Source organism: Euprymna scolopes, chromosome 25 (assembly GCF_053919585.1).
Source record: "Euprymna scolopes isolate OS-2025 chromosome 25, ASM5391958v1, whole genome shotgun sequence".
In the NCBI taxonomy this organism is placed as follows: domain Eukaryota; kingdom Metazoa; phylum Mollusca; class Cephalopoda; order Sepiida; family Sepiolidae; genus Euprymna; species Euprymna scolopes.
Window position 1 is genome coordinate 104,268,733 of NC_136506.1, and position 27,393 is coordinate 104,296,125.

General features: G+C 34.1%; 1 protein-coding gene across 1 annotated transcript; it reads right to left on the reverse strand.

Annotated features, from left to right (window-relative positions):
• Nucleotides 1-327: 327 nt before the first annotated feature.
• LOC145247548 (uncharacterized) lies at nt 328-27,063 on the reverse strand. Its single transcript, XM_080109390.1, has 4 exons — nt 26,715-27,063; nt 19,406-19,517; nt 12,326-12,440; nt 328-794 (listed from the first exon to the last, which is right to left on the reverse strand). The coding sequence occupies exons 1-4, from the start codon at nt 26,749-26,751 to the stop codon at nt 690-692; spliced, it is 369 nt and encodes a 122-aa protein (XP_079965516.1). The 5' UTR covers nt 26,752-27,063; the 3' UTR covers nt 328-689.
• Between the last annotated feature and the right edge of the window lie 330 nt (nt 27,064-27,393).

Genomic DNA, 27,393 nt, shown 5'->3' on the forward strand with positions numbered 1-27,393 from the left:
TTCTGTAGAAATATATTTTATTTCTTTATAATATATATCAATCCTTATTTAGGAAACTCAATGTAATTACAGAACAATGAATACATGACAAAAGTCTATATTCCAAAGTTCATGATGTTGACTATCTTATAATTTATTCCTTTAATTCAGTTGACATTTAGATGAATTGTAAATGTCAACTGAATTAAAGGAATAAATTATAAGATGGTCAACATCATGAACTTTGAAATATAGACTTTCATCATTCATTCACTACATATATATGCTTGTGTAGAATCTTTTCATTCAAAAACATTAAACATTAGCCTATTGATCTTTTTAATTCAGTTTTTAAATTCTTACTAGAATTAAGATTTGAAAAAAAAAAAAAGAACCAAAATAATTTACATCATTTTAATCAGACACTATAAAGATGATTCAGAGCGGAATCAAAAGTGTTCATGATTTCTTCTTTCGATAAAAACATTTCAGAGGAATTTAAAAATATAAAACAATAAGCAGAAGTTACCGATTTTGTATAAGCAAATGCGTATAAATTTCATATATATACAAGAGTACTGATTGGTTAGTTTATGTGAGCATAGATTATATAAGAATAAAAGCTTTGTATCGGCATCGATTACCACATTAATATATAATAGGGCACAAAAAAATGAAAATGGACTGCATGTAAATCTGTTATGGTTCCACTATGCTTCATCCATCTCCTCCTTGTATGTCTCAAGGCCGTGCTTCAGATCCCAGGGTTCCTTATCAGCTTTTATGAGTCTGACCTCAACCATATTATCATCGATCTAAAAAAAAAAAAAAAAAAAAAAAAAATATATATATATATATATATATATACAAATATTATTATCAAATATTACTAACTAGCAGCGAATTACCATTGTCGATCAAGGGAATAGTCTCTCAGGCATGTGTGATTACGTTCGAAAGTAAAATCTGAGGATTGAGGATATGTGTTGCATGGATAGAAACGATATGAGGATATGATGGATATGTAAGATAAGTCATACAGACGAACTTAGATCTGATGATCTCAGAGGAAGATTAAATCTGACCAGTATAGGGAGAAATGTGCAGAGCAGGAGACTTTGATGGTTTGGTCACATTGAAACAATGAATGCAGATGTAGAACAGTTGAGGTAGCAGGACCAGTTGGTAGAAGAAGGCCAAAGAAAACATGGAATAAAGTGATAGAGATGGGCTGGAGAGAAAGAGAGATAAATAAAGACCTCCAGAGATAGGTTAGTTTATAAATCAATTTCGAAAAGCCATCCAATACATGTCAACATGTAAACTAGAGGTTAAACCAATGATGATAATGATGATGATGATACATACTTCCTGTTAATAAAACCTTGCGTATCAGTATGGCAAGCGATTGCTGTAAGATATTCATCGGAACTATTGCGTCATTTTATTAAAATGTACGTGTTTTTTTTATTTGCTGTTCCTTTTTTTTCAGCAAATAGCTGAATGCATAATTTTGCTAATTTTTTTAATTGCATTTCACCCCAAACTAGACACAGTGTCACTTTGTTGTAGGGGGCTACTATCTGGGATATAATTTTTCAGAGATACTACTATGTAGGGAGTTGAGCAGCAAGATGTCTGTTTACATTACACTTGAACTATTGCATGTTTATAAAGTTAGGGAAACAGTAATCCGAAAGGGAATTCTAAAGTCTAGCAGGGCTACCCGGCGTTGCTCGGGACCGTATAAACAATGAAAAAACAAAAGCAGATATTGAATATATGTTTTATTCTTAGGGGAGAGGAATCTTTCATCTCTATGTATTATTTGTTTTATCTACCCTAGGACTGGTATTGTTCATGTTTTATCCCTAGCGTAGGTAATTTACAGCATGTATATGAAATTGTTTTACCTTAGGGAGAAGAGAACAGGTAATATACAACATAATGTGTCTATATTACATCCCTGGCAACGCCTAGAAACCAGCTAGAACATGTATTTCAGTCAATCTTTATTACATCCTGGGCTATGCCGGGAAACCAGCTAATCTCTATTTAGTGACTTGACAACCAAAATACCTCCCTAAGTGTGTCCTTTCTTTTGAACTTATTAGATATAGGTATCTAGAAATTTGTGTGAAATTTTGTTGAATGCATTGTTCACTATGATTAGGGAAGAAACTACTAGAATAGAAGGCTTTCTGGCATCAAGGGATCTCTACTGTGTAGGGGTGGGATTTTGCTGCTTTTCGGGTTTGTCAGGGGTATTTACGTAGAGGGGGGTACAAGAGTTTGTAATTAGTTGGAGAACTTAACATTAAAATATTTGTAAAATAGACAGAGGGATGCAACATTTCGTTGATGGGACAGAGGTTGAAGCCTAGTTTATAGTGTGGGGACCTATTAGATTGGGGACTCTCTTTTGAACCCTGTCTAAGAGTGAGGACTACTAACAGATACACCAATCCAAATGTGAGAAACAAAACTCCATAAATGGGTGAATGGTGGCCTTGCAGAAGTACAGGACACTCTCAGGCTTAAGTAATTTTCTAGCATGGTAGACGGGGCTCACCTTTTTTGCAGCAGCCTTGGCAATACCCCTAATTCAATTTATTGTGTCCTGCTGTCTTTTTTCTTTTGGTGCCCTCTAAACAAGGTCTCGAACTTGTATGGAATTTCAAACTAAACCCATATGCAAAGTATTAGCATTACACTAATTTTTTTTTTCTTTTTCGATAATTATTTTTAGTGTTGGGACGATTAATCAGAAAAATCGAACTTTTGAGGATACCGGAATCAGAAAAAGATTGTACCTATTTTCCGATGCCAAAAACGATTCTTTTAATTGGCATTTTTTTTTTTTTTTGCAATTCTGTTTAAAGCATACCCTTCACTGCTTATAGTAATGATGAAATAATAAATATTTCTTGGTTTTAAATTACCTGTAAAACTAAAATAGATCATCTCCTAAAAATGTACTTTTATATTTAAGAAAATATCTGCACATTTAACACCTGTTTTCATATTTTAATCGTGAAAAAATGATTATAAAGAAAATATTTAGAAATTTATAAAGAATCGGAATCGGTAATTGTATTGGAATTGAGAATAATGTTTGAATCGTCCTATCACTAATTATTTTATCAACTTGCATGAAAAGAGTTGTGTAAAAGACGCTTAAAACAACAAAGATGAGGATAACAGTTTTCAAATAAATATAAATAAATAAATAAATATAAAAGTATAAAATAAATTATGCAAATAGCATCAGTTGTTTTTTGTTGTTGTTGTTTTTTTTTTAAATTACATTTTCACCCCAAACAAGGCACATTGCCACTTTGATGTAGGAGGCTACTATCAGGGACATAAGCTACAGGAGTACTATGTAGGGAGTTGGGCAGCAAGATGTCTGTTTACATTACACTTGAACTTTTGCATGTCAGTACAGTTGGGGAAGCAGGGATCCGGAAGGGAGTTCCAAAGTCTAGCAGTTCTAGCGAAGAAACTACTGGAGTAGAAAGCTTTCTTACATCTGGGATCTCTACTGCATAGGGGTGGGATGAGGGGTTTAAACATCAAGTCAACTGAACAACAAACATAAAGTAAACGCTTTCATTTATACGACTCTGCATGAACAATACCAAACACTTTGTCGACATTTTTTTTTTGTCTGTTAATTCATTTCATATTTTATTTTGTCTTATTTCTGAAATTAAAGAAAAGGAAGTTGCAACTGCTTTTTTTTAAAAGTGTTATTCTTAAAAAAAAACTAAAAATTAAAAATAATTAAAATAATATTTTTTCCAAAATTTTAATTTAAATTTTACACATGAACTCATGATGAATAATTTAATAAAAACATGTAGCTACAACTTCCTTTTCGTTTGCTGTTTTTTTTTAAATTATTATTCAAATTCTCATTAAACATAAAAGATTTTTGTAAAAGAATTGTCTGAAAAAGAAAAGACACAAAAAAAAGTTTGTTTTTTTTGTCTTGTTTTTTGTTTTTGGCGTTAAAAACTATTAAAATGCATTTCATACCTAGATCCACATTTCGTAATTTGAAAATACCAAGTGACTTCAGCATTCGTTGGTCATGTTGGCTAATCAATTTATGAAAGCCCATATTGTCAAGTATAGTGGACTGATTTTTTTTTTTTTTGTTAAAATTGTTAAAAAACAAAAATTTCAGAGCCTCTCACACTTCAAAACAACTCATTTAATATTATAAAATATAAAATATTATAAAATATAATATTTCCATGTAAAATTTATTTTGCTTTGTAAAACTTTTGTTGAGGATGTAAAACAAGATATAGAACATTTTATAAATTTATTTCATTTTTTTGTAATAAAACCCACGATGAAAACGTGCATCAGAATTTTTTTGTTGTTCATTAACTCATCCTCGCAACTACTGCCACATTTGGGGAGTTGCTGCTCAGCACATCCTTTCTTCAGTGTAGAAAATTGACTTCACAATCTAGTTGTGGATTATCACTTCTCTTCTATGCAGCCTCTTTCTCACAGAGATACACATTACTAGTCTCTCTCTACTCTATCATTATTTTCATTGTAAGTGCCAGACTGAGCTCCAATTTCTGGTTTCCTTCCCTCCATGAAACATTCACAGCAAGAAGTCGTCTAGCTACAACCACAACAAAGAAGCGAAGTTCCTCACTCCATGTACATAAAACAAAATGGAATTTCCTGGAATTAAGTTTTTTTTTTTCTTAGATGTGGAATCGTGGCAAAAGTAATGCCGACGTGACTTACACAAACGACAGCGCCTCTGTCTATCCTTTTGGGGGTGATGGAATCAAAGAAGGAAAGAGAAACGAAAAACTTTTGTCGATAGACGGCTTATTTATATATATATATATATATATATATATATATATGGCATTAATTTGCATATGAGGACAATGACGGATGTGAAAACACAGGAGTCTTTTTTTTTGAGAGAGAGAAACAGAGAGAGGAAAACAGCACAGGACAGTCTTCTTTTATTGGACAGGTGAGGAAGAGATGGAACCGTTAGTGAAGATTACAGTTGAAGTTGGGATTTGGCAAGAAGGAGTTTGAATGATTATTATTATTATTATTTTTAAATCTAAGTTTCATTCAGGAACAAAATACCATGAGGCTGCAATTTTTTAATTAGTTTCATTGAACTATTCTACAATAATCTAATTTTTTAAAGATTAAATTTTAAAAGTAACCCCGCCCCCCAAAATAGATTAAAAAAAAACAAAACATAATTTCAAATAAAAACATTTGTATAATACATTTGTATACATAAAGAAAAAAAAACCCAAAAAAAACAAGTGATTGAAATTTAACTAGTGTGGGTAGGGTAAAAATGTTGGTACAAGTTTATAACTCTCCCCACCCCCATGAAAAGACAAAAAATCTCTTTGATGTACATACCCGTGACAGAAAAAAAATATTGCACACCAAAATTCACGTAAATTGATGAAGAAAATTTTTTTTAAGCAATTAATGGGAGTTTGTAGATATTATGAAGATGTACAGGGGTGATTTATTTTTTTTTTAACTATTTCTGAAGAGCTAATTTAAGGGGGACTAACCAGTGATGTATTTGAGTTTTCCAATGACTCCCTCCCCTTGCTAAGAATGGCTTTCTAATATCTTACAGAAGTTTGAATTATTTGAAATTATCTTTTATTATTTTGGTGTAAAATATTTTCTTTCTGTTATGGGTACACACACATGAAATTTTTTATTTATTTTTGTTTTTAAGAGGGAGGGAGAGGTATGGACCTGCACAAACAATTCCAACTATACTTATTTAAAATGTTTCCAAATCAAATTCTGTTATCCTATTGACCGGTAACATGTGGCTGTTACGTTCATACCGTGTTTGTTACAGTTCAAATCTCTCTCGAACCCCCACGCTGTCCAGCACCATCGAAAAGGAACGAACAAACAAAAATAAATAAGTCCAACTCGGCTTTTCTTTGTTTTAGCAAAAGGCATTTATTCATTTTTTCTAACTGTTCATTTCGTCTGCCATGAAATTAACAAAACCCTGACATGTCGACATCAGCTCAAAAGTCTCTCGCTGCCACTGCGGGGCCACATGTTGTATAATAAGGGGACAGGCTGTGAAGAAATCGGAGAGGCAAGCCAAGAACGTGATGTGAGGGTCACGTTTCAACCATGCCAACATGGAATGTTGGACACGAGCGTCACCTGAGCTAGTGACTCACATAATTGGAATGCGGTGATGTTTCAAGGCCAAACAAACAAAAGGAAATTGGCCTACAATCGAAAACAACGGTTGTGGATTATTGGGACAATTATGCTTTGAATTAATCAAAAATAATAACATCAACAAATATTTTATGACCAGATCGGAATGCAGCTGACATTCGCAGCTGGGGCTAGAGAAACGTGACCGATACCAATATAAACAAAGATGTTTTGGTTTTACGAAAAGAGTAGCGACCAACACGGTGAGAAACAAGTCTGTCCTCTGTCAACACCCCCGCCACGCCACCTATCTCTCTCAACGCCTCTCTCCTCGCTAGTAGAGTCAATGACAACCGACACAAAAGTGTAAAGAAAGATTGTTTAAATAAACTCGAATTCTTTTGTAAACAGTCGAGTCTTTTAGTTGTCATTCCAAATATACACTCGTCGGTAAACTTGTCCGGCGACCATTTTGTCCACGCAGTTATATAGACTGAGTGCACACAACGCAACACATGTCCATCTCACCTGTTTTTCTTTCCCACAACCTCATGCGAGCATTAGCCATTTCTCGCCTTCGACTTTAAGGGTTTGTACAGATTTTCAATGTCCATTTTCAAGGACTTTTTAAGGCTTTTCAAAGTTTTTCAAGGACTTATCCGAAATTAAAGTTTTCAAAACAAAATTCGGACTTTGTTTTACAATCCACAGCCATTTGAAAAAGTGGTAAAAAATCAAGAAACAAATAAATGTTACCATAGCACCCAGACTAGTAGCCAATAAAAGTTATTTTGTAATTTAACTGCATAATTTTTGGGTGTTTTTTTTTTAAAGTAGTTTTAAATGCTTTATATTTCATCTCAAATATTAATTTTCTTTATAGCTTTTAAATTTCCAATCAAGATGGCTGCCGTCTTGTTCATTGTTTTTTTTTTATTATTTGGCCCAGCCAGCCTAATTTTAAATTATCATAATTTAGGGATGTGGGGCTTTGCCATTGGAGAGTCCCGTTCACACAAGAATATATATATTTTTTTTTGTAGGGGTGGGGGTAATTTTATTTATGGCGGCTGCCACTACTACTTCTCCACTTGTGCCCCCCCCAAAAAAAAAATTAATTATTAGAGCTGTGACAATAGCATATTCTTTTCATTGTTTTGACTCCTGAGTAAATATCTGTTAATATCTTATAGGTTTTTATATAGACTGATATGGTTCTCAGTTGATTGACTGCCTTTACTTTGTCGGATATATACTTGAGAGTCAAAACAATGGAAAGAATAGTCTGTTTTCACTATCAATTATAAATGAGAACAAAAATAAACGGAGATTTGAATCTTTATCTTGAAACTCCCCAAGGTAGTTTTGTGATAAAGGAACATAACTCATGTATCCACAATAATGCAATTTCAGATTGCATGTATTTCGATTTGATTTTCAATATTGAAAAAATATATTAACGGTATTTTTATAAATATTTAAAAAATATTTTAATGGTATTTTTATTAATATTTAAAAAAATATTTTAATGGTATTTTTATTAATATTTAAAAAAATATTTTAATGGTATTATTATTAATATTTAAAAATATATTTTAATGGTATTTTTATTAATATTTAAAAAAATATTTTAATGGTATTTTTATTAATATTTAAAAAATAATTTAATAGCATTTAATTCGATTTTAGTTTTAATATTTCAAAACACATTTTACTGGATGTAAAGAATATGATTTTCAAACTCTTTTCAAGAAATTTCCCATATTTTCAAGGATTTTTCAAAGTAATAATCGCAATAAGGCCTTTTCAACGCAAAATTCAAGGACTTTTCAAGTCTATATGAACCCTGACTTTATACGTCTATCTTTCAATGCACATTTTCTTTTTGCTGACCACGTGGTGCCATTTTTTTTTTGTCACGCAAGCTTGCATACTTCCTAATTTGCAAATGTGCTTTTCTCGGCTGCTGCTGCTAATATTCCCACAAGCCAGCTATCGTTTTTATCATTATTTTCATGGCAAGTGCTCATCTGAGCTCCAATCTATGGTGGCCCCCTCGCCAAACATTCATGAGATACACTTGTTTGGCTGTAAACACTATTAATAATTTCCCCAACTCTTTATCTGTGGCTAGATTTCAAGAACAAAGCTTCTTTCTTAGAACTGCACACCTGTGGAACTCTCTACCATTTACCTGTTTTCCAGCTGACTTCAAGTCCAATGTAAACAAGTTTTTGATAAGCGGTTCCTGTTAAGCAATCCAATTTACTAAATTTACACTTCTAACGGTTACTATGATATTGTCCTTTTAACCACTGTACACTCTTTAACTCTTATCCTTGAGTGGCCTCTGGGCCTTGATAAGTGGTTATTCCTTTGTCAAAAAAAAATAAAAGCCAGCTATCTTACAGCTCAGATGCACTCTGTTACAGACCTAGGCCAAAAAGACAATGGCTGATTAGCAAAATTATTTGATAATGTAGGCGTACTATTTTTGACAGGCTATTGTGAGAAATCTAGATATAAAAAAAAAACCATTTATGCTGTCCCATCAACGCAATGCTGCATCCTTGTGCCTGTTTTACAAGTATTTTAATGGAATGATTAACTTATTGAACCGGTGCCACTGACGACATACATATCTCTGACAAACTCGCTTAGAAACAAAATCTCACCCCACTATTGAGGTCCCTTGAAAGGCCATCCACTCTAATAGTTTTTTCTTTCGAATAGCTAGACTTTGGAATTCCCTTCCTGCTGCCTGGTTCTCTGAGTGTACTGACATGCAGAAGTTTAAATGTAATGTAAACCAACATCTTGCTTATCTTCCCTAAACATGGTCCAAAATAGTAGTCCTTTATGTCCAAGTGGCGATGTGTCTTGTTTGAGGTGAACGTTAGTAAAAAAAGAAACAAAAAAAAAACATGACAACAGAAGATCTAAGTCTTACCTTCCATGGCAGAACATCGAAGTAAAATACAGCAGGCAGTATTATTTTTCCGAGAAAAAAACTAAGAAAATTCTGACTTTAAAAGCAAACTGACTTATTCTAGTCAAATCACATCAAAATAAGATAAAAATAGACTCTTCGTCACTTTCACCTTTTTCATTGCTATTTTTTCACAACAAAGCAATAAACAAGAAAAAAATCACACCAAAAACCTTGAAAACACAATGAAATCAAAACTGATGCTATCACAACAAGAAACCAGATGTTAACAGAAATATAAGAAAATTCCTGATTAGCTGCTCCTAGCCAATCAGAGATGTTCTACTAAAAGGCCATGGCAAGCCAATTTTATAGAAAAAAATAAAAACGTTTTTGAAATGCGAAGGTTATCGATAAATCTGTTTATAGCAAATGAAAGTGTAAAACAAAACTGATACCAGTTAAAAAGAGATGGAGAGAAAGTACTTATTTAAATAAAAACATAATGTAATTACCATGAAAACGTTTTTTATTGTTTGAACGTTTATAACAAAGACTTAACCAGTGTGAAGCTCCCATACCAGTTGCTGCTAGCAACCACAACCATCTCGATTGATCACCTGGTAAAACAACCTGCTAGTTAATTCAATTTTCTGATTCAGATTTAGATTATAATCTGAAGATCAACTGCATAAACCTTGTTAACCCCTTTGTCTACAATATATCCTATTTACGATACATTTAACATTAATTTGTGTTAAGCATGGAATGTGTTTATGATAATTGTAGTATTAGAAAAGTGAAAGCTATCGATAAATATTATTACTATTTCTATGAATCACGTGGATAGTTGATCACAGACAAAAGAAAGAAAAAATAAATTTACAACTACGAGAAAATGTCCACTCAGGTCTGGTCAGTAATGAAACCATTCACCTCAATCTTAACCTGTGGAAACTTATCTTTGACAATTCTGATTTAAATTGACTATTCTTGACATGGAGACGCACACCACATTTGTTTGTATTATTTAGATTACTAGCGGGGGGGGGGGTGCTTTGCCCGGTTATTATAGAGTGGTGATTTCAACAGTAAAAAAAAATATTTGGGTGCCATCAGCTAGAATCAAAGCCGAAGACAAAACTAACATTCAAAGTTGGTGACGTTACCACTGTACCAACGTGACACGCATATAACCTGATTAAAAATTAAAAATAAACTAAGTACAAAATTGTATAACGATTTTTTCATTTTTGACCCCTTAAAATCAATTTAACCAGCTAAAGATCCATAAAAGAACGGTCCATAAAATATCCAATCATTTGAGGCCCCTAGTGCCGCTCTGCAACTTTTAGTTTCAGAAGAGATAGTTTGAAAATATGGAGACAGACAGACAGACAGACATATAGTCTTTTATATATTAGATCTGAACTACTGTACTCATTTTGGATGTTATTCTGACAAAGTGACAGCATTCTAGAGGTTGAAAGTTCAATCCTCAGTGTGAGTGATACGAAAAACAATTACAAATTACGTAACTCTATCCCCTCTCCAATCCCCTTCCATCACCTAATCACCACTCCTTCCAAAAGAATGATGCCAAATAGCCGAGAAGAGTCAAGGAGGATGTAAAGACCGAGGAGAGAGCGCTGATCAGACCTTCGCTGAACAAGTGCCAAGAGAACTAGGACCTTGAGGATGCTTATTGCCACTCAAATTCCAGTGGAGACCAATTGCCCCTGCTGCCTGATTGTTTCATCGTTTTTGCTTTGTGTTCGGAAGGATTTTTGCCAGCTTCTTTTTCAATTGAAATGCCTCATATATATAGGGTGCATGAGAAGTGACGGGGAAAACATTTGTAGTTTGAATAATAATCACGTCTGTAAAATGCACGCCAGCATGTAACATGGATATTAAACTGAAAAGTATGCGAGCCCCTAACTTTGATAACTGCTATGCTTTCATGTCTCCTCGTTCTGGCCGTGTTGTCTTGCTAATTTTTTGTTTTACTCACGTTCACCCTAAACAAAACATTATTATGTCATGTTTTCTCTTGTGAGTTTATGTTGTTTTATTTTATTTTTGTACTTGTGAGGCAGTGCTTGTATCTTTGGCAATATGAATTGGAACAAATACACTGACGACATTGCAAAGGCTGCTGCAAAGAAGGTGGGTTCCTTCCATCATACTAGAAGATTACTCACACCTGAACGTATCCTATATCTATACAAAGCCATCATTCGCCCATGCATGGAGTATTGTTGCCACGTCTTGCCTCGTGCATCTACTACTAGTCTCTCCCTCTTTAATAAGGTCCGCAAAAGAGTTTTCAATCTAATAGGTCGCACTTTGTCAACTTTCATTCATTAACCTTTATCCTCAATTTGCCTGTGGGCCTTAATAAATGGCGATTCCATTATTAAAAAAAATTGAATTAATATAGTTTCGATGATATATGCCCCATCGTCACAATGTTGCATCCCTCTGTCTGTTTTACAAGTATTTTAATGGAATGTGCTCTGATGAACTCATTGCACTTGTGCCCCCTCGACGTATATATCCTCGACAAACTTTCTTAGCAACAAAATCACACCCCTTCACTGTTGAGGTCTCTAAATGCCAGAAAGCTTTCTACTCAATAGTTTCTTTACTCGAACACCTAAACTTTGGAATTCCCTTCCTGCTACCTGCTTCTCTGACTGTACTGATATGCAGGAGTTTAAATGTAACATAAACCAACATTTTGTTAATCTTTCCTAGGCGTACTTCCAAATAGTAGACTCTATAAAATTTCAGTATGTTATTACTATACATCTTAGGAGATGACTGAGCAGTTTTGATTTCAGGTTCAAATGAACAGCTACAGCAGGAATTGGAATACATCCTACTAAAGCCTACTATGAGATAATTAAGGAGATAAAATAGGCTGTGATGAGGCTCATTGACATGCTCACACAGGAGGACTTTCATGGGGCCTTCTAGAAGTTGTTGAAATAGTACAAATCCATTGCAGCCGGAGGAGATTACTTCAAAAGGTACTAAAGTTTCAGGTGCGTACTATCAATAAAAGTGCCTATACGAAAAAAAATCTGGAAACTGATTGAAGGCAGCGTGTAAATATTCAGTTCGATTAAATGTTCAAACTTACGAGTAAATTTCAGATGGATACAACTTATGAGATGACGTGATACATAAACTCACCAACTTTAGAATACATTTATTCGGTTCGATCTCCCCTGGTAACTTCTTCACCATCAACTGGTAGTGCTTGTTCTCCATCTTCCCTTTTGTCCCATCAATTTGGATGCACATCGATCTACAAAAAAAAAAAAAAAAATTAATACAAAAAAAATAAAAGTTTAAATAAATTGGTTCTCGTCTAAAATTCTGCTATATTAAAAAAAAAATATACAATAAAAAAAATGAAAAAGTTTAAATAATATACTGGTCATCTAAAATTCCCCTATATTAAAAAATAAATAAATAAATAAATAAAAATGAAAAAGTTAAAATATTGGTTCTTGTCTAATGGTATTTACTGAATTGTCAAAAAAAAAAAAAAAAAAAAAAAAATGGTGAGTTCTAATTGTAACAAAAAGGGAGGTAAATATTTTCTGAAAACAGAAAATCTTTGGCAAATTTAGCCAAACTTATTTTTTTCTTATTGTCTTTGAAAACTATTTTCATTAATTATCGTGTTTTTTTTAAAAATATCTTTTGGGTATTTTCATTACTGAGAAATGACAATTCAGTAAGATACCTTTTGGTCTCACTTGAAATTCAATATTTCACTTTTCAAAAGCTTGGCCTTCGGGACAAGATCAAAGTGTAGTATATGTTCTTCAGATGCTGCACTTCTATTTCTTGTTCTCTTTCGGTGGAGGAGAAATCCTTCACGACTGAGACAATTTTTATTTTTGTACCTTTTTTCCACGTTAAAAAACGACCCTGGTGTCTAACTCTGTCCCGTGGGGAGGCATAGTAAATAGGTACAATAATGTGGAAGAACGAATAATTCATACAAACAAAAAAAAAATGTAGTAATACGAATACGTGTGGCCTGCAATTAACAATTAATCACTTTAAAAACTACTTCATCAGTTTACCTGGTTTTTGGAATATGATATTTTTGTTGCCACCAGTATGTGCATCTTTTTTGCTTTTTCTTTTTACTAGCAGGGATGCCCACTGTTGCCCAGGTGTTTGGAGGTGTAAAAGAAAAAAAAGAAAGTTTTTGTAGGATTGAACTGAAACCTTGAGGCAAAGGTAGAAAACAAAGCCTAACATCTTACCGCAATGCTAAGAGGACAAAGAAGTAAGAATGGTTGAAATTAAACGTTAAAAACGAACGTCTGGTTTTCTAGGTCAAACATCACGCCACAGAGAAATCAAATCATGTGGAGCCAGTTAAGCTTTACGCTTTCTGCGTATCTGTGTTTCCCCAAGACCTTTGGGAAAACCAGGTTCCCATAAAAAGGGGAGTGTCCAAATGAATAGCAATTGTCTGATATGACGGGTTTTCCACACAGTGATCAAAGCTAATTGCTTTCTGGACGTCCCCAGCATGAAGCCAGAAAACTGCCTTGGCATTCGTTAGTTTCACTTTTTTATATGAAAACCACAAACAAACAGGCAGGACCATGGGATAGCGTTAATTTTATAAAATAAAAGTCGCTCAAATAAAAGATAGAGACGACCTCCTTTTGTAAATTGCAGATATTATAATCTAGGGAGTATATAAAAAGTAGTAAGAATTAGCGACCCCCTCGAGCACTCCCCCCCCTCCGAAAAAACATTTGCCGAACATACAAAAATTGTGAACACACGAATACACACATTTTTGCCTTTATATTATAGATCATAGGAGGAATTTTTTACAAGAACCAACATACGAGGTGCCTTTGATAAGTTTCCAGACTTTTTTGTATAGACATTTAAAATTGCCGTAGACTTTTGAAATTGCTATACATCTTATGAGATGACTGACCAGTTTTTATGATTACAGGTTCAAATGAACAGCTACAGCAGAAATTGAAATACACCATACTAAAGCTTGATTGTCACAGCTGGTGAATTTCAAAAAGGTAATCTGGCCGTGAGGACACTTTAGAAGAATGATATGCAATCAAATTCTGTTTTAAACTTGGAAAAAATTCCACAGAAACGTATGGAATGCTTCAGACAGCTTTTGGACCATCTTGCATAAATTAAGCATCGGTTTTTGAATCGCATAAGAGATTCAAGGAAGGCAGGGAGTCTGTGAGGGATGATGAGACACGTGGGAGGGGTAAGGAAGTCAGAACTCCAGAGTTGATTGGCCAAATAAAGAATTTCATGGATACAGACCGTCATGTGCCCACAGAGACAATAAGTGCACAGTTTGATGTCAGTGTGGGAACTGTACACAATTATTCGCGAGGAACTAGAGATACAGAAGATTTGTGCAAAGTTTGTCCTAAGGGTGCTCAGCATCTTTGTCACAGACTATTTGACCAAGATGCACATCAAAACTGTTCCTCACCCTCCCTATAAACTAGATCTTGCTCCCTGTGATTTTTGGTTATTGCCTAAACCCAAGGAAAACCTTAGAGGCTGTCGTTATGAGGCAATTGAGGAGATGAAAGAGGCTGTGATGAAGGTCATTGACATGCTCACACCAAAGGACTTCCATGCGGCCTTCCAGAAATTGTTGAAATTGCAGCCGAACGAGATTACTTCGAAGAGACTAGTTTTAAGTGTGTACTATCAATAAAAGCGTCCATACTAAAGTAGTCAAAACTAATAATTTTTGGTTGGTTGGTTGGTTGGTTGTTTTTGTTTTACGGCATATCAACCCTTTCCGGGTTATTTAATGCCGAATCCAAAGATTTTGAAGAGAAATTTTTTTAATAGAATATATTTGTTGTTTTCACGTTGGTTTCTATTCAACCCATAGTTGGAACCCTAACAGGTACTACCACTCCGGGCCAGAGTGGACCTGGGAGCAATGGTAATTAAAGGGTGGCTCCACACTCCCCAAAGCCCACAAGCTGGATATAGTTCAAGGTCATATCCAGGACCCCCATTGAGGGACTTTTACCCTCTGCAGGGGGGCAGTCGGCGTATTCTAATGTCCCATCGACAGGGCCTAATAATTTTTGGTTAACTGCTCTAAAATGCTACATCTCAGAAATGGAACTCATTTTATGCTTAATTAATATGTTAAGCAGATCCTTCCTCTTAAATTCTTAAATAATCGATTTTTTTTTGTTTTTCTTCTCACCAAGTTTTTCAGAGTGTTAACACGTAATCACCTGAAAGGGTTGAATCTCGTTTTACTTTGTAGAGGTGATTTAGCCAGGGGTGCTAGTCCACAATAATAATAATACTTCTAAGTTCATAAATAATAAAAACAAATTTAAAAAAATTCAATTTATTTAATTTCTTTAAAGATTAAAATATAAGTTTTTTTTTTACAAAGGAGTCACCACTTATCCAGGCTGAGCGGCCACTCGAGGATAAGGGTTAATGAGTGTACGGTAGTCAATGGGAAAATATTGTAGTAATCGTTAGAAGTGGAAATTTGGTAAATTGGATTACTTATTCCTGTTGTATTTGAAGTTGGAAAGCAGGTAAATGGAACATTCCGTGTTTCATCCACTCTAGAATTCTTCAGGCTTATGCGCATAAGCCTGAAGAGTCCTAGAGTGGATGAAACGCGGAATATTCAGTGTAGCTTAATCGCCATATATATTTTATAACTTACTAACTAGCTCTACCTATGTATTGAGCACTTTTGAAGTAAATACTTAAAGTTTACGCATAAATTTATACTTTTGTATATTAATTTTATGTGAGTAAATGAAATAGTTATATATATATATATATATATATATATATATATATATACATATATATATATATATATATGTTGCCTACATAACCACTGAAGTTAAGCAACAATGAGGCTAACCAGTACCAGACGGGTGACGATTTTGGGAATGCTAAGCATCGTATCTGTTTGAGACAACTCTTGCATTTAGTATCAAGCTTGGTTGTCTTGACCCTGTCTTGCCATCATCTCATGGTCGATGCAAGTCCGCACACTTTAAACTACGTCAAGCACAAGTCACAGCATCATCGGATAGTTAACAAACCTGGAATGTTCCTATTTACTTGAAAATCTGATATGTGCACGTTTTTTTTTTTTATTTCTGTTTGTTTTATCTACAATCCTCACCTTCCCCACAATACAATCTATTTTGTTTAATTTTGACTGATTATATTAAGCATATTCGTAACCCCAAATAAAGGGAGATTTTGTAGGCAAAAAACATATATAAATGTCGATTATGAAAAAAAAAAGTGCACCATTATAAAGTTCATTCATCATTTAATAATTGGTGAACATTTTTGTATTGATTGGATAACTACTTGCTTTTTGGTAGACTTTTAAATCAGAACTCGGTCAAAAAATACTCCCTCCCTCCTTCCATTTTGACCACGCCTAATTTTATGCAAATAAAAAAAATTTACATAGAATTTTTCTGTTATTATGATTTATAAATTTTAGTTTTACTAATACTTTTAAAACAATATTCATCAGTAGAACAAGCTATGGAAAATTAAGTTTTAAAAATATGCAAAGAATCGTTTTTGGAATCGGAAATTAGGCTTATTTTTTTTCAATTCTGATACCCCTAAAAGTTCTGATTTTTCCAACAATTCCTGATTCCAATTAATCATCTCAACACTAATCCATCCATATATATATATATATATATATATATATATATATATATATACTTGCATTTCAGCCCAGCGTTGCCCGGGTGTTTAGATGTGTATGTTGAGCAAAAAAAAAAAAAAAAAAGCGGTACTAGGAAGGCAGGCTCGAACCCGTACCGCAAAGGAGGAAAAGAATGGGAAAAAAACCTAACATCTATGCTGTTATGACCACCGCTAAACCGGAAGTGATATTTTTTTAAATTAAGGCTAGACAATCGGAAGGAGAGGATGACTTTCAAAAATATCGGCGAAAAAAGCGACCCCCCGCCCTTGTAGAAAACAGCCCAGTTGAAGGTGAAGATATTAATGTTTTTAGCCAATTTTTCGATATTTGTCGTCTGAAAGGTCGAACTTCAAAACGAAATCCGTCACCTCTGTCTAAAGTGTTGGGCAGACATACAGACATACATACATTTATATATTGGTAACTAAAAATTTTCGACCAAAATCGATGAAAAAGCTTGCCCTATCTCTGAATACCCTTTATGTAAAATTTCAAATGTTTAGACGAGAAATTGTCTGAGTAATTTGGTAGAGAGTTCAAATTTTTTTTAACTTTGACCCCTATTATGACCTCTTAAAATTTATTACTTTGGGCTCAAATCAAGTTATCAAGTTAGATCCATATCCAAGGAACCTATATCTAAAATTTCAACTGTTTAGATCCAAAATTGTCAGAGTTTGGTAGAGTTCTCAAAGGTCAAATCGTTGAACTTTGACCCCTTAACAGCCAAATTTCTGGCCGAAAACCGATCACATAGATTTTTCCAAATCTCAGTACCCTGTATATCAAATTTTGTGTCTGTAGACTTTAAATTGACAGATTTATTGCGTAGGGAAATGACACCATATTTTGCAACTTCAAAAATTTCTACTTGTTTCCTCTACATGTTCAGTAGGAATTGGAATACACCCTACTAAAACCTGATTGTCACAGTTTGTGAATTTCAAAATTTTGATTTAAAATAATTTTCCAATTACATTCTCATCATTTTATTTGATTTAATGTTTAAATAATCAATGACCTTGTCAGAAAACTCAAGGTTCCGTCTTAAAAGATTTCATCTTCAAATCTAAAAGGAACCTTGAGTCACCTGATGAGGTCATTAGCTATTCATTTACTAACCAACCAAAACATTGTCCTGATTGTCTTGCAACTTTCTAAAATGTTTATTTGAATATAAATAAAAGTTAACCTGGCTCTATTTATTAATGAACTCGATTATATAAACCTTGTTAAATTCATTAATGTTGTCTTTGAATATCCTTAACCTGGAATTTATTTATATATATATATATATATATATATATACTTATAATTGGAAAATCTTATTATTGAAAATTAATTCAAATTTTCAAAAACACGTTAAAAGCCTGTAAAGAAGGTATACCGAATTTTTAATTATCCAACAAGGAGTACAAATAAACTTGAAAGACCTTATTCCATGGAGTTTCGAAAAATGCAATTCTTCTCATGAGAGGAAAAATGTTTGCAAAATATACACTAAATTTTGCTGATTAATACATTAAAAAACCTACAAATATGAATTGAATTATATTTGAATAAAAAGTTTCTACAGTTTGTGAAAGTTTATAAAATTTCATAATGATTATTTTATTTTATTTTTTTTATTACATTTTCACCCCAAACAAGGCACATCACCACTTTGATGTAGGGGGCTACTATCAGAGACATAAGCTACTGGGGTACTATGTAGGGAGTTGGGCAGCAAGATGTCGGTTCACGTTACACTTGAACTTCTGCAGGTCAGTACAGTTGGGGAAGCAGGGTCCCAAAAGGAAATTCCAAAGTCTAGCGGTTCTGAGGAAGAAACTGTTGGAGTAGAAAGGTCTCTTACATTAAGGGATCTCTACTGTGAAAGGGTTGGATTTAGCTGCTTGTCGGGTCTGTTGGGTATTTATGTCGAGGGGGTACAAATGCTCACAGTTATGAAAGCAGGAAAAAGGAAAAATGTAGAAGTATAAAAGGATATGGTCAGAATCCGTTGAATAAGAAGGTAAAATCCAGGAAGAACAGGATAAATCCAAAAAAGTCCATTGATAATCCATAAGCACAAGAAACAGAATTACAGATGTCCAAGGTCAATTAATGCTTCAAGAAAATCCAATTGTTTTAATTGTTTGTAAATGAAATCTCAAGCAGTCCAGTCATTGAATTTGCATACACATAATGGCAAGAGACGACAAAAATTGAGCCGAATTATATTTAGAGCATAGCCAGCAAAGTGTTTATGTCGAAAGGGAATCAACATATTGCAAACATTTTTGAGATGGTGAACAGAAAGAAGTGGGAGAGAAAAAGTCCACAGATAGCCGATCGCATTATTTTTTAAACTGGGACAACAACAGCAACAAGACCGTGCCAAATTGTTTTATTTCTGTTTTTATTATTTCAACAGAACATATATTCAGATTCAAGTTTTTTTTAACAGCATATCAACCTCTGATAATGACAACTTCTACGCTAAACGGACTCTGCTTTCATTAACTTACCTTTCGTTGAACTCCTTACTGATTGTGGCATTTTTAGCTTCAACCTTGGATTTCTTCTGCAAACCTTTTATCTCCATAGTAACCACAATATTTCCATTTACCTCCTCAGACACTAAAAAACAAAATATGTGTTTTATTATTTAAACAGGGAAAGAGAATAGTTAAGTTTTATTGAATGGTTCTGACCAGACTTTTGTTGTATTTTCGATTTTTAAATGTCCTCAAATAAGTATTTCAAGTCAGACGTTTTTTTTTCTTGTTCTAACTTAAAACTTGTGTTTCGGAGTAAATAAAATGCTTTAAAATAAGTAAAAACACAAGAAACTTATCCAGGTAGGTTGAAGAGTAACTTAGTTTGCCTTTGGTAACATTTATTTGTTATATATTTAATTTTTTACTAAGTTTGTTTAGCTGTTTGTCCTGCAAAATGGTCAACGTGTTCAAACAAACTAAAATAATGAAAGAAAAATGAACTTATTTTTTAAATTTAATTATTCAAATTAATTTTCAAAATTCTGTACTTATAAAACTGCAAAAATAAAAATAAAAATATAAACACTTACCTTGGCTTTCTGAAATTTTTAGATGAGGATTGATAATTCTTATTATTTGGATTATTCAGACTATTGTTTTCATCTTGAGTGTAACGACCACGTCATAAGTAGTCATAAGTAATTCGCAATTATTATTTTTTTTTTTTTTACAAGGTGGTCACCACTTATCGCCACAAGGTTATCGGAAGCCACTCGGGGATAATGGTTATTGCGTGTACAGTACGTTAGTGTTGAGATTTGATAAAGTGTCTTACTTAAGGGGATGGTTCATCAGGAATTTGTTTATGTTGGACTTGAAGACATCCGGTTGTAGCCAGGTGGGAAACAGGTAAACGGGGCAGAGATCCACAGGCGTGCTCTTCTAAGAAAGAAGCTTTGTTTATGGAATCTAGATTTTGGTTTTGGCACAGATAAAGAGTGGGGAAAATTTTTGACAGTGGTTTCAGCTAGACGGGTGTTTTTTGTGAAAGATTGGCGAGTGGGGACTAGGGATTGGAGCTCAGACGCGCACTTGCTATGGAAGTAACGATAAAACAAAGACATGCTCGCAACGTCTCTCCTGTGGGAAAGAGGTTGCAGGGAAGAGAAAAGGGCATCCCTCACGAAGCCTATTTTGTACTCTGTCAAGGCAGGATAGGCTGTTTTTAGCAGCTCCTGCCCAGATGTGGCAGCAGTACTCCATCCTTGGACGTACTTGGCTTTTATATAGATAGAGAATTGCATCAGGGGTGAGATATCTTCTGGAGTGGAAGAAGGATCCTACCATTTTTCCAGCGACCTTGGCAACTGACTTGATGTACGTGTTCCATTTCAGATCAGGAGTAAAGGTCAAGCCCAGAAGCTTGTCAAAACATGAGGCTTCCCCTAGATGAGAGCCATCCATTTCAATTGATGCCAGATGTAGAGCAGAGCATTGATGATGTAAAGATAGGAGCTTGGTTTTAGATGCATTAAAGGTAACCGGCCACCTCTTCCCTGACTGTACTACGTGCTCAAGACCAGCAGAGAGAAAATCAGTTTATTCCAACTCCTGTCCTATCGCTGCAATGTTGCATCTCTATTCCTGTTTTACAAATATTTTAATGGAATATGCTCTGATGAACTCGTTGCACTTGTGTCCCCTTGACGTACATATCCCTGACAAACCCGCTTAGCAACAAAATCTCACCCCTTCACTGTTGAAGTCCCTAAATGCCAGAAAACTTTTTACTCTAATCGTTTCCTTTCTTGAAAAGCTAAACTTTGGAATTCCTTTCCTGCTACCTGCTTCCCTGACTGTACCAATATGTAGAAGTTTAAATGTAATGTAAACCAACATCTTGTTAATCTTTTCTAGACATGGTCTCAATTAGTAGCATCTTACATCTAAGTGGCAAATGTGAGGAAAAAAAAATTTTTTTAATTATATTCTTAGTACCACCTGCACCAAGGATTGAACCTTCAACCTCTAAATGAGTGTCACATACAACTGAATTTTACCAAGTGCATTATCCATTATGTCACGGCTGACAGAACAAGAGCATACTACTACAGTGGATTAAACCGAGGAATCTGTTCGAAATTTTGTGTAGATTCCCAAGTTTGACAAACAAATTTGCAAGTTCGACAAGACACATGTGAAGAAGGTTGGAGGTTACATTGACCAAAATGTGAAAAATGACACTTAAGTAGTTCTGTAATTTACCCGTGGGTTTGTACTGTGTATAACAATACAGTCAGTGTATATTTAACGAGTCTCTATTAATTTATGAGGTTTAAACATTCTGTGATTTGTCTAATGTATATTTATGACAATACATATATTTATGACAGTACATATAACATTTATGCTCATCTGAACTATGATCTGTGATGGTTCGTTATTGTGTGTTGATGTGTTTATACATATATTAACGGTTTATCGACAGGAGACGAACATCATTGTGCGGTTGGAACACCAGCAAAAACAAATACTTCCACTTTTCCTTCCTTGCATCCTGAAATTAAAGGTATTTTTCTCCAGAAATGAAAAACACTCAAGCATGAATCATATTTTAATAAAATCATTTATTCTTTGCTGGGTTCCTTTTCAGAGCTGGCATGCTTTGTATAAGACTGCATTTTGCTAAGTCACCCCCTTCTGACTTTCATGGGCATCGTGTCCAAAACTACGGTCCGTCTTTTTTTTTTTTTTTTTTTTTTTTACACAGTGGTCACCACTTATCAAGGCCCACAAGCTACTCAGGGATAAGGGTTATTGCAAGTACATTACGTTAGTGTGGAGATTTGATGAAGTGTTTACTTAAGGGGGCGGTTCATTAGGAATTTGGTAACGTTGGACTTGAACACATCCAAGTTGTAGTCAGGTGGGAAGCAGGCAGAGTTCCACAGGCGTGCAGCTCTAAGAAAGAAGCTTTGTTCATGGAACACACTGCATATCGACTTGCTCTCCCTCATAACTAAAAGTTTTAGAAATATAGATTTTGAGATGTAGAGTTTTAGAAAAATTAAGGCAAAGATAGAGAGTGGGGGAAATTGTTGATAGTGGTTGTAGCTAGACAAGTGCTTTTGGGGGGAAAGCTTGGTTGGGGGAAGGAGATAGGGCATAAATTGTAGCTGGACATGCCCCACAGAATACACACACCTGCCCGTTACAAATAGAAGAAACTAATTTTCAACTCGCTTACGTCATCAACAGTGGCAGCTGCTATATGGCAGGTTTTTTGTTTTGTTTTTTCTTTGTTGCCTAAACAAAAGCAGATATAATAAACGGTTTAAAAAACTTAAATCATTCAAGACAAAGACATAACTTTTTTATTTATTTATTTTTGGTCAATGTCAAGTTTCTTTCCAACTCCCCCAAAATCTTTAAAATGACGACTTTTACAGGTTTTCTGTGGTGCTGAAAACGAATACCACATTTAAATTTGGGACAGATAAGTAGTCTTCATAATATGAAGAAATTACTTTTTCAAAAAGTGGGGGATCACTTTCCTATATAAATTTAACGTAAAAAAAAATAAGCACCCACTTTCTGGTCACCTAGCAATTTCTTCATATCATAAAACAAATTTGAAAATGAAAAACTTGAACAAATCTCTTAGTAAAACACAGCGCCAGTTTTCGGCGGTGCTGAAAACGAATATCACAGTTAAATTTGCTTTATGATATGAAGACATTACTAGGTGACCACTTGTCTTGGATATTATCTAAAACTATATCCAATGGTGAGGCCCCAGCTTGCGGGCTTTGGGGAGTGTGGAGCCATCGCTTAATTGCTATTGCTCCCAGGTCCACTCTGACCCGGAGTGGTAGTTCCTGTTAGGGCTCTAATTATGGGTTAAATAGAAACTGACTTGACAAAAACAAAAATATTCTATTAAAACTTTCTTCAAAATGACTGGATTCGGTATTAAATGACCTGAAAAGGGTTGATATGCTGTAAAACAAAAACAATCAACCAACCAACTAGATGACCAGAAAGTGGGTGCTCATTTTACGTTAAATTTATATAGGAAAGTGATCCCCCACTTTTTGAAAAAGTAATTTCTTCATATCATGAAAAGTACTTATCTGCCCCAAATTTAAATGTGATATGATATTTGGAAAGACACTTGACACTGACCTTATTTTTTAATTTTAAAATTTCGTTTTACAAGGAAGTCACCACTCATCAAGGCCTGTGTGATGGTAAGGGGGGGGGGTGAGCGTAATAGCTAGTAACGAGGAATCACCAATCCTCAACAATGACGTCATATCAGCGATGTGCACTTGGATAAAAATCGCTCACACCTCACCAAAAACAAAAATAATAAAAGTGTCAGGTTCTGCAGTATAGTCATTGCTATTGGTGTTAGGTTTTTAGAACCAGGAATAGTCGTGAGGACTTAATATATACTTCTTAAATACAGTCTGATAGGATTTGAGTAAAAGAACTGCATCAAAAAGAAGAAAAGAGAAAAGCTTCCTCCGACTGAGGCAATCATATTTTCTTTAGAGAAATTTTTTTTTTTTTTTTTGCAAAAAATGTTTCTTCTTTTTTAAACAAAAGGAAATAAAATCGTACAGCCCCACAAGGCACACACACGTGGTGCTTGCTTCTTTGATTATTGCATTAAACATTCGTACATTTAGTAATCGTTGATGGTGTAAATTGGGTACAATTTGCATTATTTAAGGAGACGGTTCAAATTAGTACATAGTACGTACTTTAATGTTTAAAATTTTATGTAACAGTAAAGATAAATAATTTTTTTTGTAGTTTTATATAGATGTGCTGTACCAACGTGCGAGGGAAAGATTAAGTCATTAAAAGATTTAAGAGATATTCATAGTTCTTGTAAACAGATTCTTGGAAATAATTTTTATTTATTTATTTTTTTTTATTACATTTTCACCCCAAACAAGGCAAATTGCCACTTTGGTGTAGGGGGCTACTATCAGCGGCAGCAACTACTGGGGCACTATGTAGGGATTTGGGCAGCAAGATGTCGGTTCACGTTGCACTTGAACTTCTGCATGTCAGTACAGTTAGGGAAGCAGGAACCTGGAATGGAATTCCAGAGTCTAGCGGTTCTGGTGAAGAAACTACTGGAGTAGAAAGATCTTTTACATCTAGGGATCTCTACTGTGTGGGGGTGGGATTTAGCTGCCTGTCGGGTTTGTCGAGGGTGTCTACGTCATGGGGGCACAAGTGTCTGCAGTTCGTCAGAGCATTCACCATTAAAATACTTGTAGAACAAGCAGAGGGATGCAACGTTTCGTCAATGAGACGAAGCTTAGATGCCAGTTCAGGGCCTATCAGATTGGCGACTCTTTTTTTAACCTTGTCTAGGAGCGAGAGACTAGTAGCAGATACACCAGCCCAAATGTGACAACAATACTCCATACATGGGTGAATGGTGGCCTTACAGAGGTACAGGATACTTTCAGGTGTCAGTAGTTTTCTAGCACGGTAGAGATAGCCTACCTTTTTCGCAGCGGCCCTGGCAATGTTTTCAATATAATTGTTCCAGCTCATGTTTCCTGTGAACGTTAGGCCAAGCAGTTTGAAAGATGTACTCTCAGACAGGGAGTCACTGGCCATTGCTATTGGTGTTAGGTTTTTAGAACCAGGAATAGTCGTGAGGACTTAATATATATTTCTTAAATACAGTCTGATAGGATTTGAGTAAAAGAACTGCATCAAAAAGAAGAAAAGAGAAAAGCTTCCTCCGACTGAGGCAATCATATTTTCTTTAGAGAAATTTTTTTTTTTGCAAAAAATGTTTCTTCTTTTTTAAACAAAAGGAAATAAAATCGTACAGCCCCACAAGGCACACACACGTGGTGCTTGCTTCTTTGATTATTGCATTAAACATTCGTACATTTAGTAATCGTTGATGGTGTAAATTGGGTACAATTTGCATTATTTAAGGAGACGGTTCAAATTAGTACATAGAGATGCTAATTATTAAATAAATAAAAAAAAGAATGGTCGGAAAAACGTAATGAAAAAGGGGTACTTACACTTATTGAACCGTGCTGAAATATTCACGTTATTATTTGAAAAGCCATTCTTTATTTGGGGAGGAGGGGGTGTATTCTGTACTTTCATCTCATAATTTAATAAAAAAAGATGATATTGTAAAACTTTAATTTAACTTGAAAATATTATTTAAAAATAGCGTGGTTCAATAAGAGCACTTGCATAAAAAAAAACAAAAAAGAGAGAGTACATGCGCAAGGGAGATATAGGCGTCAGAGAGAAAAGTGAAGACACTGGTTTGCCTTGTCACCGCTTCCGGTAGCACTATGCCAGAAGTTAGGAAGAATGTTAGCTGACTATAACCAAACTTTTATCTTTTACCTACTTATCACGGAATAAAGATTGCATATTCCAAAAATCACAAAAATTTATCAAGTAGGTTTTTTTTTGTTGTTTTTTATGAAAAACAAACTTGCTGTTTTTCTTTCTTTTTATTTACCAATAAGTGACAGACGAGGTCATGTTTTTCTAAAAGACATAAGGGGAGATAATCAGTGAATATATAGGGTTGTCTGACCTTGTCCAAAGATTCGTTAGACGTTTTTCCTTTTTTATTTTTTTTTTTTTTTCATTCACATCGAAACAAAGTAAAATTTGATTTTCTTGGATAAAAAAAAAGAAAAAAAAAAGAAAACTACTTTATTAAATTACGTGATTTTTGGATTTTTTTCATCTTCGTCCCGTGATTGGAACGAACATCATACATACATTTCTGTATTTTTCTTTAATTTTTAATGCTGCCATAAGTGCCAATCTGAATAAGCACCTTAGCGATTTTACTACTAAGCTGTATTGAACATAAGGCTGATTTTTTTTTATCACTATACTTCGATTTACTTATTTAATCAATTTTTTCATGGCTGACGAAAACATTATGACACGGTTAGGCGTACGTACAATTTGATTTTCTTGAATAAGAATTAAAAAAAACAAACTATTTAATCAAATTATCTGAGTTTTATAATATGACATGTTTGTTATGTAAAGAGTGTGTACAGATTTTTGTGTATTTTTCTTTATTTTTGATTGTCGATATAAGCGCCAATCTGAAGAAAAAACAAATATTATAATAAAAACAGGGTTTACTAAGAAAAAACACGGAACTTCCGAGAATTCCACAAATTATACTTTTTTTTTACGAAGAGATTTCCATCGTGATTTATAAATAATTGATGTTTTTATCTTTCAATATTTACTCAATCTTACAATTAACCCCCAAAATTAAAAAAAAGTAAAAGGTGAAACATACCATGAGGTGGTGACTTGTAACGAATTGCAGACTCCATTGTTAGTGATTTCTTTTTGTTTTGTTTGTTTCGTCCCGAGTTCACGTAAAGCGTTTTTCGACGAATAAACCGGTGTTAACAATGAGAAGTCGACGTTAAAAAAAAAGTCCGGATGGGAATGGCATGTGAATTCACAAGCAAAGAAAAGGGTGCTAATGCACTTACTGATCCGCGCTATTTTTTTAATCGTATTTCCAAGTTTAATTAAAGTTTTATGGGGGTTGTATTACTGTACACATAGATTCGAAAAAGTTGTCAAAAAAACAAATATATAACAAATAAATGTTATCAAAGGCAAGATAAGTTACTTTTCTACCAAACTGGATATATTTTTCGTGTTTTTATTCAATGTAACATGTTTATTCAGCTCGAAAACCATACAGTGTTTACCGATGTATTGGAAAATTCAAGATAGCGTCTGACTCTCTCTTTAACACACTAAGTTTGGGAAAAAGGTGTTATAAATAAAAATAAAAAAATGGATAAAATACTGTTAAAAACCCGCTCAATATGTTACCGTGACATAGGTTGACATATATTCAGCGGGTTTTTAATAGTATTTTGTCTATTTTTTTTTTTGACAACTTTTTTCGAATCTATGTGTTAATACAAACCCGTTTTATGATATGTTTTTTTTATTCA